The sequence below is a fragment of the Indicator indicator genome, chromosome 5 (genome assembly GCF_027791375.1).
Source record: "Indicator indicator isolate 239-I01 chromosome 5, UM_Iind_1.1, whole genome shotgun sequence".
Classification (NCBI taxonomy): domain Eukaryota; kingdom Metazoa; phylum Chordata; class Aves; order Piciformes; family Indicatoridae; genus Indicator; species Indicator indicator.
The window spans coordinates 30,400,107-30,417,898 of NC_072014.1; the positions used below are offsets into that span (position 1 = coordinate 30,400,107).

General features: G+C 39.9%; 1 protein-coding gene across 1 annotated transcript; it reads left to right on the forward strand.

The window, feature by feature from the left end:
- Nucleotides 1-288: 288 nt before the first annotated feature.
- Nucleotides 289-13,150, forward strand: EAF2 (ELL associated factor 2). Its single transcript, XM_054381159.1, has 6 exons — nt 289-391; nt 3,113-3,207; nt 3,895-4,031; nt 4,743-4,888; nt 8,379-8,642; nt 13,023-13,150. The coding sequence occupies exons 1-6, from the start codon at nt 289-291 to the stop codon at nt 13,067-13,069; spliced, it is 792 nt and encodes a 263-aa protein (XP_054237134.1). The 3' UTR covers nt 13,070-13,150.
- Nucleotides 13,151-17,792: the final 4,642 nt, after the last annotated feature.

The following is a 17,792-nucleotide window of genomic DNA, read 5'->3' on the forward strand; positions in this document are numbered from 1 at the left end:
AGAGCTTTCCCCTGCAGGAGGAGGGTGTTATTTGCATATCCGCGTGCGAGCCGGCGCCTCCGACAGATCTACTCGTGGAAACCTACAGAGGGGCCGCTGCGTCGACCAATCCAAGGCCACGGTGGCCGTGATGCGTGGCTCGCAGGGGAACAGCTAAGCCGCCGCCGACCTATGGGAGCTCGTGTGGGCAGGGCCTATCTCGGCAGGGATGGGGGCGTGTCCGGCCGCTGCGAGGGATGTTCGGCGGCGGCGGTGGCCGCGGGGTTCGCCATGGTCTGAGGCGGCGCGATGAACGGAGCGGCCCCGTCGATTTTCGACCCTAAGAAGCGGGTGCTGCAGCTGGGCGAGAGCTTTGAGAAGCAGCCGCGCTGCGCCTTCCACACCGTCCGATGTGAGCGTGGGCTTGGGGAACTCCTCAGGGGATTGCTGGGTCCGGGCCGGGAACGCCTGCCCGTCCGGTGGCAGCTGGGTCCCCCCTGCCTCGGATCCAGCGGTCCCTTGAGGGGTGGGCAGGCTGGCTGGGCGGGTGCTGCGACCCGGCTTGGCCGTGCTCTCAAGCCCAGTGTGTTGGAGCGGTCATGGGTGTGAGGGGCGACCATGGCGCGGGAGGCGCCCGGGCTCTGCGGGAGGAGAAGTGCAACGTAGGCATAACTACCACGGAATGTGCTCTGCTGCCAGGCTCAGGGTCCCCCTCAGCTTGAACAGGCTGTGGAGGAGCTTATCTGTTCGGTAGGCAGGTGGTACCGACAGCTCGATGGGACGTGAAGTATCAGTCAGCTGCACGGGCAGGGCTCGGGAATCTGAAGTAAGTTGGCTGCCCTTCGTCCCGGGATACATCAGGGAACCGAGGCTGGGATGCAGGTCTGGCATCTCGGGAGCAATGCGGTGTAGGTCAGGATTCATTCTCCTCTGAGCGTGTTACTGGCGAAGGGCACGCAGGCCATTGTATCCGCCGCTCGCTACTTTCTAGGCACTAACTTCACTTCTGCATCCAGAAAAGTGTTTCGATGCAGTTTCTCTGAAAACCGAACTGGGGTGAAACTCTGGCTTTGACCTCTTTCCTTGTGTTTAGTTTTTAGAAGTCGAATTCAGCAATCAAAGGTTAAAGGCAGTATTAATCACAAAGCTGGTGTACCCTCCCTGAGTACATAATTACTATCTAGAGAGGTGTGTGCTCAAAGATTCTGAGGGTAGCTAGGAAACAAATGCTCTCAGGATTATAGTTCTGGTAATTTAGGACTGCTGCTTCTGGTTTTGATGTCTCATTATTTATAGACTGGTCCCCAAGATTCAGTCTCGTGTAGGTTCTCTGGAGAATGTCCTGTATGCTTTCACGCAGTGCAGCAAGATGGGTAATGTGTTTTCTGTGAGTGACTGGAACAGCATTTAGGATTGTCTGCAGCTGTGGGAGAGGAGGGGAGGGAGCAGGCAAGAGCTATAAGTGAATTTAAACAAATGCTGTAGCTTGAAATTTATCCTAATTTTAAAGAGGAGTAAAATACACATCTGGTACCTCCTACCATTATGATTTCTTGCTGACTCCTGTAATGTTATGATTTATTTTGAAATCTCTCTTCCTTTCCAACAAGTGAGGTATAGAAACTGGCATGGTCATCAGTTCTGTCAGATGCATGTCCAAATACATCTTTCTCTGACACCTGAATTTTTTGTGAACAGATGAATAAAGGGGAAGACATCTCCTGGTTAAAAGTTAAGATAAAAAGTCCATTTATGGACACTAGAATCGGTGTCTTAATTTTCTAAAGTATTAACTACACAGTGGCTGTATATTACAGCCAAATCATCTGATTTGATGAGAAACTTTGAAACTATTTTACATTTATCACTGTAAGATGACGTGTGGGGTTTTGCCATGAACAACGTTAGTAGGAGCTGTTACCTGCGTCTTACCTCAAAGCCTTCTGCTGCATGCATAGTCCTGCCCACTAGCTCTCAAAGCTTGGTTTTCTTGCCTGGTTAGTGTGCAGGCTGGAGCCATGGTTCCCAGCTGTGGTCTGTGCCACCTTGCCTGTGGATTGCAGGCAGTGTTATTGCACTGGGAAGCTCCCAGCCATCACAGAGTGCAGCCGTCTGTGACCCGTGGCGGGTGACAGGACAGCTTGTGAGGCAAGGAGTATGTGCCAAGCTGTGGCCAAGGAGCATGCTGTCTAATGGGGGGTCTTCTATATGCACTCGGTTCCTTCATGCCTCTTTTCAGCTGCAACAGGGTACTGCTCGCCAGCATGTGAGATGGGGTGCTGGACATCCCCAGGGTGCAAGACTGGCCCCACGCCTGCATTTGCTTGAACCACAAGTTCAGACTCACACATGTTACCACGTGCCTTGCAGAGCCTCCTGATGCTGTCCTATCTGCCCGGATCTGTGCAGGCAGGCCTTTTAGCTGTAGCCCTTCCCAGATCATTTGTGGTGGAAATAGAATTTTAGCCATCATGGTATTTTACATGTCTGTGTGCTGATGCCTGAACACGTGCTTGTTTTAGTGTCTCAGGCTTTTTAAAAGGGCCAGAAATTGATACCATCTTTTGTTTAAAACTTAATTTAATCAATACTTTAGATGCTGAAAAAGACAAAAAGAAAATTAAAATTTAATTGGGAAGTAATTTTTACCTTTAATGAAAATAAATACACTGAAACTCAAGGTTTGGTCAGATTATGACATGTTGTAGTAAAATAAAAAATGAATGCAGAAATGGATATTGAGAATTGATGTTGCACTTTGCATTTTCAGTCACTTGTCTACATCTCCCATGTGTGGGATGAGCATTTTCAAGAACTATTTTTTTGTTTCCTGAAAGTTATTATGTTTGGATTTATGTTTTGCAATATAACACAGCTTGTCTAGCCTCTTTATCCTTTAAAACTTAAAAGCATTTTTCTAATTTTAACTGACATGTTTTAACACTTAGACTGAATCTCGAGAAAACCACCTGAACTTGGAATTCTACTGGCTTACAGCGTAATCTGCTCAAGGGAATGGCAGATGATACACCAGCAAAAATGACTTTCAAGTCTCCAGCTGCATTTAAAAGGTGTTTACATTTATAAGATTTCTGAGAAGCCTGTAAATAACCCAGTTTGTTTTTATGTTTAGATGATTTTAAGCCTGCATCTATTGATATGTCCTGTGAAGGAGACCTTAAAGTTGGCAAAGGTGAACAGGTGACAATAACACTGCCAAATATTGAGGTGAGTGGGGTGGCTGAAGAGTGGCAGGCTTAAGGGAATGATTTATTTTGTTGTCATAAGTGCATACTGAACATAGAAGGATAAGAAGTTTCCATGACATTTCAAATGCTGCTTGTGATTTTTTTTTTTTTGAGTAGAAAGCCAATTGCTTTAAGTGTAAAATCACAAAAGACTTAAAGGTTGAATAGCTGTGCTGTAACTTCTAAGTGTATTTACCACATTGGAAATATGCTGCAGGATGATCCAGAAGTGTCGCGTACACAGAAAAACTTCATGTGGTTGTTGGCAGTGCAAGTTTCCTCTTGGTATTTATTGCTCTAGTGCAGCTCTAAAGCAGGAAAGACTGGAAAGGGAAAATTTACTACCTGCCATGCTTTACTGCTCTGCTGATATGGTAATTGAAACCCCTTTTGGTAAAAGGAGTCCTACAGTGAGCATGGTCTCACTGGGAAATAAGCATTTAATCAGTTTCAAACTAAGCTGAGCTGGGTGAAATCCCATTCCAGTCAAACACCAGCTGCTTTTGATCATGGCTAGTGTGATTCTAACTTGAATTAACTGATAACGTTTTCAGTGATAAGAGATATCACATGTAGTGAACTTGTCATCACTGTGATGGATTTCTGTGTCTAAGGGGAAAAAAAAAAGACTACAGAAGTAACACTTACTGGACTTTTGATTTAACAGGGCTCAACTCCACCAGTGACTGTGTTCAAGGGCTCAAAGAAGCCTTACCTAAAAGAATGTATCTTAATAATCAACCATGACACTGGAGAATGTCGCCTAGAGAAACTTAGTAGCAACATCACTGTGAAAAAAACCAGGTGGGTGATTTACAGGAGAAACAAGTGTGCCTTACTCATTGTGAAAATCAATTTGTTAATAAGTCTAAATTGAGATACAGAACTATCCATTACTATTTTTAGCAAGACATTTTTAGAAAGTATCTGGCCTTGTTCAGTAGAGTGAAAAGCCTGCTTTTGCAGCACGCTGACTTCACAACTTTCAGGTCCTCTCTGGTGGAAGAAATGGGAATGTTGGGTATTTTTTAATTGAAAACTGTCACATTGTGTTGAATATGATTTAATTATTTTCTGATGAGTTTAGAGGCAGATGAAATAGTTTGAAAAGTAACTTGCCTTACTGTGTTCTGACTTGTAAATGAGGAAATAAAAAAAGATAACTCTGTGACATGTTTCAGTATTATTAATGGCTTGTTTTTCTCATACCCAGCTTTGATTTTTTTTTTCTTGCTGCTGCTGAGTCCACATAATAATTTCCAGCAGAATAATTGATAGCCAGATATAAAAAAAATAAATCAATGGACAAAGGATTAAAAAATTACTAATGCTGTATTAACATTTTTTAATATACCTGTAAGTAATTGTATGCAGTATATGCCTAGAAATCTAATGCTGCTATTTAGAAAAACATGACAAACAATTCCATAACTTAAGGTACTGTATTACTTGTATTCTTGCTTTTTTTCCTTGAATCTTGTCTTCTAGTTAAGAATCTTTTGCTTTTACATGCAGAGCTGAAGGAAGCAGTAAAGTCCAGTCTCGCATAGAGCAACAACAGCAGCAAATGCGAAATGCAACTAAGGGTCCAAACAACATTAAAAACTCGCCACCAAAAGACAAGATGTTTCCTCCTTCTCCTATGGATGATATTGAACGAGGTAAGCTCCAGTGTCATGTAAGTTTCAAGAGGTTTGCTCTTAAGTAGCAACTAGTTTTTAAGATGATTGTGTAAGTACTTTACCCAGATACAGAAATGACCACTCATTCAAGTGGTAACAAAGCAGTCTTTGAAACTTGCTAAGGTAAAAAATCAGATGAACCATTCAGCTTAATAATGCCAAGGGTCCCAATGCTTATTCTCTATGATTCTGTCTTCTGCGACTTTAATCAAATATATAGTTGGTTGTATTGTGGCAGTGGATCTAACTGAATCACTTCTCTTTTGACATTGTTCCTCATTCTTTCTCTGCACTCAGCAAACATAGGTTACAGTCCTTTATAATTCAAAATACATTTTAAATTACTAGATAAGATGTTGTGAAAGATGAGGTTCCAATGAAGAAGACAGCTGAAAACCTATATAAATCCACCTCTGAACAGTGCTATGTACTGTGTTCTTTAGAGACTCTGGTTTGGTGTGACACTCCTGTTTCACTTAATAGGAGGCCTTATTTCCTTTTGGAGGATAAGGGATATGGCAGGTGGTAATTATGTGCTGCAGAAATGCTGACAGGTGGCAGTTTCATTGACTGGAACTGACATCAGCCTCCTAAGATGTTCTGAATTCCTTAAACAGATTTGGGTTTCTGGTTTTTGTTTTTTTAGTTTTGCATGTGCCATTATGATTTTTTTTTCCATTTTTATCTGAATCTGACCAGAAAACTATACTACAGAACAGTACTAGATTACACCTAAGATTGTGAAGAGGAAGGAGTACTTGAGTACATGGAATAAAATGATGCTTTTTCTTGGTCGCCTGTTGTTTTGGGGAAAGTGGTATCAAGCATGTTCCAAGTCATCAAAGTGGCTTCCAACATGTATCAAACTCTCACATGGTGGCCAGTCCAATTTTGAGTACTAATAAAGAATTTGGAATAGTTGATGCATGTGGATAGTAGAAACCTGTACATGTAGTTCATCCTTCTGTCCCAAAGGCATGATTTTTAAACCCATTCTTAAAGCCTTCCAGATCCTGTGTTCTCTCTGGCAAACCATTCTAGGGCATTGCTGACCTTACTGTTTAGGTTCTTCCTAACAAATAATCTGACAGTAAGCTTATTACTAGTTTCATATTTACCATGCAAGTATAAATGAGATTAGTCTGCTGCTTTTGAGAGTCCTTCCTGTATTCAGATGTTTCTATGGCTCTCCTATTCTTTAGGCAAAATGATGCCAGCTGGTTCAGTCTTTTGTTAGAAGTTAAATTTTCTGGATTTTTAGGTTGTTTGGTTTTTTTTTTTTTTTTTTTTTTTTTTTTTTTTTTTTTTAATCCCTGGTTCATTGTCACTTTCCTTTTAGCTAACTTTCAATGAGTCCAAAACCTTCTTGAAGTGTAATGCCTAAATACATTCACTGTTTCAGCTAAGGCTTAGGCAGTGCTGAGTTGAGCAAGGAGACTGTCTTACAGGCACTTTTCATCTTTATTCACAAAGACTAAATAGTGTCACATTTCAGCACAATGCTTGTAACTTCCATGGCAGCGTGTTGTGGTAGAGCTGCGTGGAGTGATCCACAGTAACTCGGACTCTTCAGAAGCAACAACTGCTTCATTGTTCTTCATCCCATAGTTGTGTATCTGACTATTCCTGCTTAAGTACACTATTTTGAACTTGTTACTAACTTTGTTTTCTTGGGTGGGGGAAAGATCATCCTACCCTTGTTCTCTGGTATACATACAGCCCTTCCTTAACTGTTTAAAAATACTTAAACTCTGTCAAATTAAGTTAAAGGTCAAGGCAGAGATCTTAATCCTTATGTTTTGGTATTAACTCTATGCCTTTCACTTACAATTTTTCTATTATTAGACATTGGTGAAAGCAGGGAAGAAGAGGTATTAAATGCATAGGATGGCAGTGGTTTCTTTCAGTGAGCTTACAGCTCCAGATTGTGGTGGATCAGTTACTTTTTGACCTTTCTTCTCCAGAATTAATTTTGAAATGACTTCTTGATCATCACTGGCTGCATCCTATTTCTTGCCTCAGTTTGGTTTTTTTTTTGTTTTGTCCTGAAGCTGTTCTCTCATACCTGTCCTTAGGAATTGGAGATTTTAATTTTTTTTCCTCTCTTTCTCTTTCCATACATTTGTGTCAGCCAGTAGGGTCTCTTGTAATATTTTCTGTTATTCCTTGACATCAGGTTAATTTGTCCTTGTAGCCATAACTGTGCTGTTTCAGGTACCATTTTGCCTGAATACAGTTTTTCTTTAGGCTTTTTTTTTGACAAGGCTGACTGGCCTAAGTACCTTTCTTTTAGAGTGGCCTTTGATAACTTGAAATTGGAAGGCTTTGTGGAAGTTAGTGTTGAAACTTACACTTTTGTTCTCTTTTCTCATGATTAAGCTCTGATCTGTCTTGCATCTTAGTGACTTTCATCTTCAACCTCTTCTTCTAGGTAAATTTGAAGTGAGATGAGCCACTCTCCTACTTGCTCTTTGTGTGCTATATCAAAGCTGTTCCTGAAGTATTCTAAGTGCTTGTAAGACCATTTGAACAAATGTCTGGGTAGTTACAATCTTTTGTAACAATGAACTTCTGCACTCTGCATAACTCCAAGTTGCTGTACAAAATCTCCCTCCACCATGATTCAGTGGTCTGTTTCGGACTTCTGGCTTTAGCAGCACCCCTGTTTCACACAATTATTATGTGTAGACTTTCTGCAGCTCTTCACATCCTCCTTATGTTGGATTTCGACTAGTATATATCCACAATGTGTACTGTGTGGCATGAGCTCTACAGTCATACTTTTGTAAATATTATTGTAGTGAGGTGAGTTATTTCACCAAGAGTGCGAGTTGGTTGAGTCAGTTTGATCTGTTAATTTCCAGTATTTCTTGTCTACCTCATGTTGTTCGGGCTCCACCTCCACCCCCTCTGCCCCCCCTTCCCCAAGATAGTTCCTTTGGAGAGTCTTCATGCTTAACTTGGCTTTGAGCAGAACGTCACACAGTTCAAACAAGTATATTGATTGTAATGCCGAACTGCTGGGAGGCATTTTGGATGCAGCTGCAGACATCTTACAGCTGACTTATCTATGTGATTGCAACTGCAGTTTTTAGTCAGTGAAAGGTGTCTTTGGGGATGCTAAGGAAAACATAGAAGACTTGCTAGTTGCACAAAAAAAAGCTGTGTGGGGTGCACAATCCTCTAAAATGTGGGGTTAGCATTTGGGTTCACAGTCACCCTTTTAACACTTGACTTGAAAGGGAGAAAGTGCCCAAGCTACAAGAGAAGAAAATCACATGACAAGCTAGGTGCCTGCTTGTGCCCTTTTCTTTGTTCCTGAGATTTTTTGGTGGGTTTCGTTTAGATTATGGGGGGTTTTAGTTGCTATAAAGCATGTACTTGATTTACATTGTTGATTTTTTTTTTTTTCCCCTCCTTCTTGTATTGTGATGAATGTTAACTGAGAAACAAACTGTATTGTTTGCAGAGCTAAAAGCAGAAGCTAGTATCATGGACCAGCTGAGTAGCTCTGACAGTTCATCTGATTCTAAAAGCTCTTCGTCTTCATCAAGCAGTGAAAATAGTTCTAGTGATTCTGAAGATGAGGAAATGAAGCCCTCTCTTCCTATGTCAATGCCTTATTTGCAGCCACAGCCTACTGTGTCTGCCATACCACAACAGGCTGTCCCTGACAAAGATGCCAGTCATAACAGATCCCAAGAGAGCAGTGGTCATATGATGAATACACTACGTAAGTACAAAGGCTGTTCTTTTCTTAGTGCACAATTCCAGACATCAAGATTCTGAAAGGAAACCATATTGTTTTTAAGTATGTCTCTGTTATAATTAAAACTGTGGGAAGTGATGCTGGGGTTTGATTATTCAGCAGTGGTCTGAATTAAATGCTGGGCTATAGAAGGTTCTTCATCCCCAGAGATATTAAATTAAAGCTGGTGCAGTTGAAAGTATTTCCTAAGCTCTTCTGGCTTCCTCCCAAGTTATATACATTGGGACTGGAGAACAGTAATTTTGTATTGAAAATACTCAAGCTAACAGGGCGCTCCCAAAATATACACTTATAATTTCTTGGATAGAACTACGGGAAAGATATTATACTTGCAATCCTCTGAATTACAGAAGAGATGGTGTATTCTTAGCTGCTTCAGTCACTATTATTCATGGCACTGTTCCACTGGACAGCACAGCAAAACTGTCCTGTGCATATAAGGGAAAAGGTGATTTGCTTTCAGGTGATACTATCTTACTCCACCCATTGAGGCAACTAAAAATGTATTTTGTAGAGTAGTTGTGATGTTCCTCAAGAAGTAATCACTGCATAACCTGGAACCAAATGCTCAGTGTATTCCAAAACAGAGTTTGGACCACAAAAAAAAAAAAAAAATCCCAATAGGCAGAGAATCTTAACCTTGCTACCTAAATAGCAGGAGTATTCAGACATAGAAGTGAGTATTCGACTATGGTGACTCTTTACAAATTATTACGTTTTTAATTAGGTGCTTAGCTGTAGGCTCCAGGTTTGAAGAGATTGTCATCAACCCTGGTCTGCAGCCTGAGATCTTGAAGGTTTTTCATTTATATGTAAACTTGTTATACTGAAATTTTAGATTCTGGTAGATCTACTTTTATTTCAGTACTTAATGGATTTAAATACTTAATTAAATATCTGCTGGTTACTTATGTTCTGTATTAAGAGATAAGATCAGACCAAAAGGTCCTGTGACTTCGTGTGCATATGCTGCTTTCATTCTACTGTCAGTGTAGAGAACAATGTCTCCATGTTTATAATTTGTGTAACTTTAGACTGTGCCATTTATTTCAACCCTTACTCACAAATGAGATTTCCCGTTCTTCATGCTTTAAATAAAACTGTTATGAAAACACGACCAAGCTCTATCCCCACTGACAGAATCCCAGCTGGCAAAGCTTCCACTGAAAAATAGAAGTGCAGGTGGCCAAGTCCACCAATTCCAACAGCTATAGGGAGAAAATGCTGTTTAAAACATGACAATGTTAAAATGCTATAGAGGAAGTTGGTGGCTTTATGGTGCTCAAGGACAGTATGACAGGTAGGATCTCTGTGATATCATGCCTTGGGCTTGGCTACCTGTGTTTGCCTAGATCTTTAGCTTAATCCCCTTTTTTATGATTACAGATCTATTTACTGCTTAAAACAGTTATGTCCCCAGCTTCCCATATGGTTACTGCTTAAAATACACTTTAACTAGGCAAAGATCAAAATGCTTACTTTCAAGTAGAATGAGTTTCTCTAGCTTCCTTGCTGAGGGAATTTGGCAGAAGAGTTAAACCTGGAGAAACTAAATGGATAGCACATGGTTCTAGCTTGAATGGCAAGAGTTCTCAGTCAGGGTCCTGTACAGTTGTGTTTTTTCCATCTCAAATAATGTTTTATGAAAATTAAAATACTGAACTAACAAACGTCAGCACAAGCTGTTTGCTTGTCTAATCCTGTTCCGAGGTTTGATCGCTCATGTGCGTGACTAGTTTTGTGTTCCTCTGTGGAATTGGGACCATACTGGGTAATTAAAGGAGTTTTCCTTTGGCTTTCTGCGTGCAGGCAGAAGGCTGGGGGAAGGGTTAGTGAGCAGAGTTTCATCTTGCATGTAGAAATCATACAGCTGAGGTTTTGTGGAACTTGGAAAACACAGGAGGTGGTGTCTAGAGCATAGTAGCCAAATACCTAATCTGTGTCTTCAGGAATCCAGAGCTCAAGACTGCCTCTCACCCCCAAAATCCTGCTTCTTCCCCTTTCTACCTTCAGAAGCTGATTTATACAGGCTCACAATCTGCCTTAAAACAAAGTTTGTAAATGGCGGCGCTATATTTGATCATAGTTGCTTTATGTCCACTTTGTTTAAATGAGTTACATAAAGTAGCTTTCCAAAGAACAGCCAGCATAGATTGGCTGTTTGGGAGCCTTGTCTTAATGTACACAGTATTCAGCACAAGTTCACTTCTTTTGGTACTTGGTGCTTCAGCCAACAGCTAGTCATGAAATAATCTTCTTGTATTAGTTTGGTGTTGGTGAGACCACTAAGATCTGTGAAATGTGGGTCACTCTTATGAGTTTCCTCATCCCCTATAATTCACAAGAATTCAATCAAATGCATTTTAGTCATTGATTTAAAAGTTTAGGGAACAGTGTAATTTGGAGTGCAACTGATTTCCCCAATTAATATTGCTAATAAGCAATTTGGAATGTGAAATAGGAATTCAAGAGTTTTCCCCATTGTATTGCTCTCTTATGTACGATAGAGTGTAGATGTCTCTTCAGAGTCATAGTTATAAATGAACTTTCTGATTTTGCACCAAACCCATCTGAAAAAATCCAGCTCTGGTCTGTGTTATTTTGCCATCTCTGAAGGTGTTTTTTTGGAGGTAGGGTTATAAAAATGGGACAGAAAGGTTTCCCTGAAGTATATCCTAATGTTTTATTACTTACTGTGGAACTTGGGAGTTCATGCTTTCCCCATCTGCTGGTTTTCACAAGCCTTGGTATTTTTGGCTGGTGTTACAAGGTTTGTGTAACTTCTATTAAGTATGTTGAAATAGCTTTTGAAGGCTGCAGAATCGTTGTTTGAAAGGTTATCTTCCTCGTACTTCCAGTCCGTTCCTAAAGCAGATAGTGCCGAACAGGGCTGGGGTTTCTAAGAGTTTAATTTACTAATGACATTTTCTGCTTTGAAATATTACTTTGGATAATATATTGTCCTGAATAATTACTGACAAATTGCTTGATTTTGTTCTTTCAAAATTGCCTTTTAAAAAATTTATATTAAAACAAGAAACCTGGAAATAATTGTTTCAATACAGAGGACAGGGAAAAAATTTGTCTACAGTAGGACTCTAAAGATCACTGGAAAAAGCCATTTTTGCTGTTTTTGTCTTTATATATGAAGTGTTTATTGCAAAGAATCATGTACCATCTTCTAAGCTGTAGTGATGACATAGTGGAAAACAAAGGAAGGCTAAATACAGCAATGTTGAAGACTTTAGTGTTCTGGCAGAAATTGTATGATAACAAAAGATCCAGAGGATCCAACCTGAGTGTCTTTTTGGGTTTACTCTTTTTTTTTTTTTTTTTTTTTTTTTTCTCCTTCACTCATCTGCAAAAGTGATCTGTGAAGGGTGCTGCAGCTGAAGAAAGAGCACCTGGAAAAAAGTGCTTCCTCAGTTAGTGACTTTTTTTTCTTTGCTTTTAAGGCCACTTCTGTACAACCTCAGATGTATTCCTTTTTTTTTTTTGTTTGTTTGTTTTTAATGGCTGTTTGGCAATGAAGGTGTGACTAAAAGCATACTAGTTGGAACAAATTCTGAAGACTGCATAGGAAGTTGGTAGATATGATGTAGATTCTGTATAGCACGCTGCTATATTTTATTTTTTGGTTAGTTATCTGTCATCCTGGAAACATTCTCTCCCACCCTCTTAACTAATGGACATCCATTGCAAGCACAATGTAGTCTTTCTTCTTACTTCCCCATTTTGAAATATATATAGCCAACCAAATTAAAGTGCTGTGTAAAATTTCTTTTGATGTTTTGTTTGTTCACTTGTTCCAAAACCTGTTTGAAATAGTAGGTCACTGATACATCTTTAAATGGTACATCAAAGAGCTGCTGTTCCTGATTGAGACACCACTCTGTTTTCAAGCACAGCTGAGTAGCATTCAGATGTTTGAAAAAAAAAAAAAAATCCAACAACTCATTTTTCACAAAACTGCATTCACCAGCAGTTTTTCCAGTTATGAAGCATGAAAATGTGCGTGGCAAAGACAGCTAGGTGTTGTCTTTTGTGATCTGGTGATACTAAATAAATGCACTTGTGGTTAATAAGTTAATGGCTTCCTTGCCAAGACTTAAAAATAGTAGAAAAGTGATTTCTCTAAGGTTCTGTCACTGGGGAGCTTCATTCTAAACATGTTTATTATTTTATGGAATAATCTAGGTTAGCAGGGATGTTTAAAGATCATCTGGTTCAACCCCCCCACCCCCGAACTGTTTTTGTGAGCCTTTGATTGGAAAGGGAATAATTTGGGGAAAAAAAAAAGTTTTTCCCTGAAAATGACTAATATGATGACTCTCTCTCTTCTAGGAAATGACTTGCAGCTGAGTGAATCTGGAAGTGATAGTGATGACTGAACAAATTTTCGGCCTTAAATGTATCACCTTTTTTGCTAAATATGTCTTAGCATCTGTTTTGCACTATGATTAGATTTAGATTACCAGAGACTGGAATGAATGTCCATGATTTTGATAATAAACATCATAATTTTTCTACTGACACATCATGTCTATAATACAACAGCATTGGTATCCTGTCAGTGCTATGGTCATGTGTTTCTCTCAAATTACTGTATTTACAGTAAAATTGTGTATGATCTGATTTTGATTATTTTTGCCTCAGCCACCTGTTTTACTTGAAACTGATTTGTAACAGCTAGTTACTTTTATAGAAATAGTTATGGAATGGAGAAATTTCTGATATTTATTGAGGCAAGTTTCCTTCTTATCATTTAAATGCTGAATGCTGATCTCACAACTTCAACTTGGAGGGAGTGAAAGGGAGAAAAACTAAATGAGGTCTGCTGTGTCAGCTACACTTTTTGTTCAGTTCACAGTTCATACCTTTAAGGAAACTGCTGAATAATGTGGTCCACTAGTGCAGTTACAGTTTACAATTGTTCAACACATTGCTGAATTCTTAATTTCATTGTATTATAGGACTTTATATTTCTGAGCCTCAAGATTCCTAAGGGAACTTGTCTATTCTCTGCTTTTTTTTTTTTTTTTTTTTTGTAACTTGAATTAGCCTGGTCTTTTTACAATCTTTTTTGTATCTCAATTTAGATAACTGCAGAGACAGCAATGGATTTCCTTCATTTAATTCTGTAATGAAAATCAGAAAATTTCTTTGTAGGAATATAGAGGTAATTTAATAAAGCAATATTTATCAAGTGTCTGATTCTGTTTTTACTGGTTAAGAATTGCACTTTCTGCGCACAAGTAGTCATGCCAGTCATAAGGGTCATGCAAAGAAATAGAAAGCAGTGAAATGGTAGCTAAATACTGACTCCCCATCTGGCGCAAGACTTAAGTGTATGTTGGTTTTGATGACACTGAGACAAGCCCTAAAAGGAGCTCACCAAAAGTTTGTGATGGTGCCAGTGTATTGATGAGTGTGTATTAATTATTATATCTGAATGCCATTGTCACATCATAGGCTGGGAAGGGACCTCCAGAGATCGAGTCCAACCTCCCTCCCAAAGCAGGATCATATAGGGCACAGCACACAGGAATGCATCCAGGTAGATTTTGAGAGTCTCCAGAGAAGGAGACTCCACAGCTTTACTGTAAAGTAGTTTCTCCTTATGTTGAGATGGAACTTCCTGTGTTCTAGCTTGTACCTGTTGTTCCTTGTCCTATTACTGGGCACCACCAAAAAGAGACTGTCACCTTCTTTGCGCCCACCCCTCAGACATTAAAATGATCTCCTCTCAGCCTTCTCAAAACTAACTAGCCCCAGTTCTCTTAGTCTTTCTTCATAAATGATGTTGTTAGACAAGAATAAGTTTGTCTAGTGTTACTTTTTCCTCCTCTAAAATTATATTTCAAAAGAAAGCACTGCAGGTAAGAGTCCAAATTTCATCCTGAAATTTACTACTGAAGTGTTTTCTAACTACCAGTCACAAATGTCTGTAGGATGAATTCTGATGAGATAAATCTGCTCAGTCTTGCACAGAAGTCTCCTTTACTAGATTGCAGTGATTGAATTGCAGCTCAGTGTCTAAACTGTGATGATTGAATCCTTTATATGAGCCTCAATGTGCAGACATGAAAAAAATAAATGCTCAGTAAATATATACAATAGATACTAGACTAGTTTATTCTCTCTGCTGCTCTGAGAGTACCAACCTCTGTTTACCTCTAGACAGAGGAAGAGGCCAAAACCACATCTGCTGCTCACAAAGGAACCTTCGTTGGTACCACCAAGCAGAAATGAAATTTTGAAAACGGTGCTTTCTAGTGCTTCCCTGGCTTGCATTCTGTACCTCCAATTATGGCACTGGTCCATGTTCTGCACCAGGTAACAGCTCACTGGTCTTCCAGCTTCCTACAGCTGGTATCATAAGAACATAAACATTTACTTCTTTATACTCAAAGGGAAAAGCTCAAGTTAATAACCATGGGCAAACAGGTCTTTGAGAAGAAAAGGAGTAATGAGCAATGCTGAGGAACAATGCCCTGTAATAACCCCTGTAAGATGCTGAGGGTTACTCAGTAGGGATGCTCACAAGGGAAAGGGTATTGAGTTCTCGATGGATCATAGCTGTTGGCATGGGAACGCTAGCAGAGTACTTGGTTCCTGGCATCTGCTGCTAATAAAGTGTGCTAGGATGATGTGAGGAGCTCAGAAGTTGCAGGTAGGCTTAGGACTAAGGAAGAGCCCTGTGTACTTAATAGAAAAGGGTACATAATGATTCACTATCCTGAGCTGAAATGTCCTTCTGTTTGCCTTCCCTGTCTCCAGTGGTTTACTGGCATCAAAGCCTTTCTCTAGGACAATGCTAAATTCTAGTTCTAGCCCAAATGCTGATGGCTTATTTTCCTGAATAACACTGCTTTCAGGGTGTTTGGGAGCGAGCAGATGTGAGCAGAGAAGCACTGACTAAGCCAGGGTATAAATCATGGAGAGCATATGTCCTTATGGATTATCATCACTCCTTCAGCAATAAAGCTCTGGAGTTTGCTCTACCTGTATCTGTATATAATTGCACTCACTTGTGTACAGGCACTGGGAGTAAAACACTTTCCCAGGTTCCTGAGTCTCAGAACTGTAACTAAGCCTGTGCTATCTTTAGGATTAGAACTTTGGGTTGAAAGCTTTCTGGGACAGGAATAGTCTCAAGCTTTTGTATATCACATAGCACAGAGTGATTAATGGCCAATCAGGCACTACCTAGTATAAATAATATGTGGTCTATATGGATATCTTCTGTCAAATATACAGCTGTGATAATTCAAGAAAGGTTCCCTTAAAATGTCGAGAGAGGAGATAAGAATCTGGAACAGAGTTCTAGCAATAAAGGGGGAAAAGGTGACAGACCTTACAGGTGTGAAGGAAAAAAGCTGTGTGTGCCATAAGCAGCCCAAATCTATGCGATCTGAATTCCCTTCTTCATATGTGTCAGACATAGGCAACTGTGCTAAAGCTTGCTGGGGCCTGTCATCATATAGAGGGGATTTGGCTTGGATCTCATTTATGACTTGCTGGGGGTATTTCCTCCCCTACGGCTTGGGTTTTGTCACCAGAGCAGTGCTGAGCCCAAGTAGCTCTTACTGCCGGGTGTTCTCAAATGGCAGGTATGAGAAGGTGGTTGCATTGAGATTCAGAAGCATGAATAAGGGAGGTATTCCAGCAAGAGAAAAACAGATAGTCTTTTTTGATCTTGGAAATTATTTTTTTTTTACTGTGATTTGAAAACTCTCCTTTAAAAGCAGTTTTATTCCTGTGATGTCAGCTTAACTGGAAATGAATAAAATCAGCAACTCTTCTACATTCTTATGACCACTGTTCATATGGTCTCGTGGTACATCTTCTAAATTAATCTGAAATACATCTGATTCTATCTTTTTGCTTTCAGCTATTTTGTCTTCACATCCAGAGATCTAAAGCATATGCAAGTGTATCTCTAACCAGCAGACACATTTGAAGAATATTCTATTGTGACATTATGATTAAGCTATTGTGCATGTTTTGGATGTTAGGAACATCTGCATTATCACTAACATTGAGAAATCAAAAATAGCTTCCAAACACAGCTGGACTTCAATGTTTTTTAGTCTTCTACTCTGCAGTGCTAAGAACCACTGCAGCCTTCCCTCTGCATGACACCTGGTATATGCACAATTGTCCAGGAACTGCTTCTTCAGGCTTGTAGCATTCAACCTCCATAAAGCCCTGAAATGATGATTAAATGTACCTGCCAAGTGTAACTACCTTGCCTGGCACCTTCCAGTTTTTGTGAGATCTCTGTCCTACTCTTGTTTTTTTTCATAGACCCTGCCGTGGAGAGGCTTCAGTGATCTCTTCAGGGCAGCCCTGATAACCACTGTACTCCACAGCTAGCACTGGGATTGCTATTTACTTGGAATTTTATGTCTATCTGTGATTCCCTCTTGAGATCCTCGCCCCTAATGCTCTAACAGGCTTTTAGGAAGTTCTAGTTTACGAGCATCAAATTTGATACAATGTATTTTGTAGTTGTTTGGTAAGTAATAATCTTATTTCCCCTGTAACCTTTGAAAATTATTTTGATGCCTAGGCATGGATTACTGAAAAGAACTCATCAAAATCATGACCAGATGGAGCACAGCTAATAGTGGAGTTTATCGTCAAGGCACCTGATATGATCAGCTTTACTGTGTGAGCTTTGTTTTCATTTTGGAGGCAGGTAGGAGATAACCACTTTAGTAAGACACTTCTGTGCTAACAGACAGTGAATCATTTTGAGAACAGAGCTGTAGTGTTTCCAAGAATCATTTTTTGGGTCTTGACTGAATTCTGGGGAACCAAATCTGAACAGATCATCTTAGATAATAGTTTGCTTTGTTCCACAAAAATTGTGTAATTACTGTCCAAATGTCTTTATTTCCTTTAGATTTTGTACAGAAAGCTTTCTGAGACCAGCCAAGCAGACTGTTGAATCCTTCTTAAACAGAAGCAATGAGGACACCTAGGCTGGACAGAAATTAAAAAGCCTAGAGGGAGAAAGGTGATTTGGCTCATGATTGTTCCTAGGCTGAATGCTTGCAGTACACGTGAATTCCTCCTTTTTGAGGTCATTCAGCTAACCACATAGAG

What these genes read in the sequence shown, in the direction of transcription:
- EAF2 (XM_054381159.1), top strand. Translation starts at nt 289, where the DNA reads ATGAACGGAGCGGCCCCGTCGATTTTCGACCCTAAGAAGCGGGTGCTG. An exon ending in CGCCTTCCACACCGTCCGAT is followed by an intron (nt 392 to 3,112) that starts GTGAGCGTGGGC and finishes TTTTATGTTTAG; the next exon opens with ATGATTTTAAGCCTGCATCT. An exon ending in TAACACTGCCAAATATTGAG is followed by an intron (nt 3,208 to 3,894) that starts GTGAGTGGGGTG and finishes TTGATTTAACAG; the next exon opens with GGCTCAACTCCACCAGTGAC.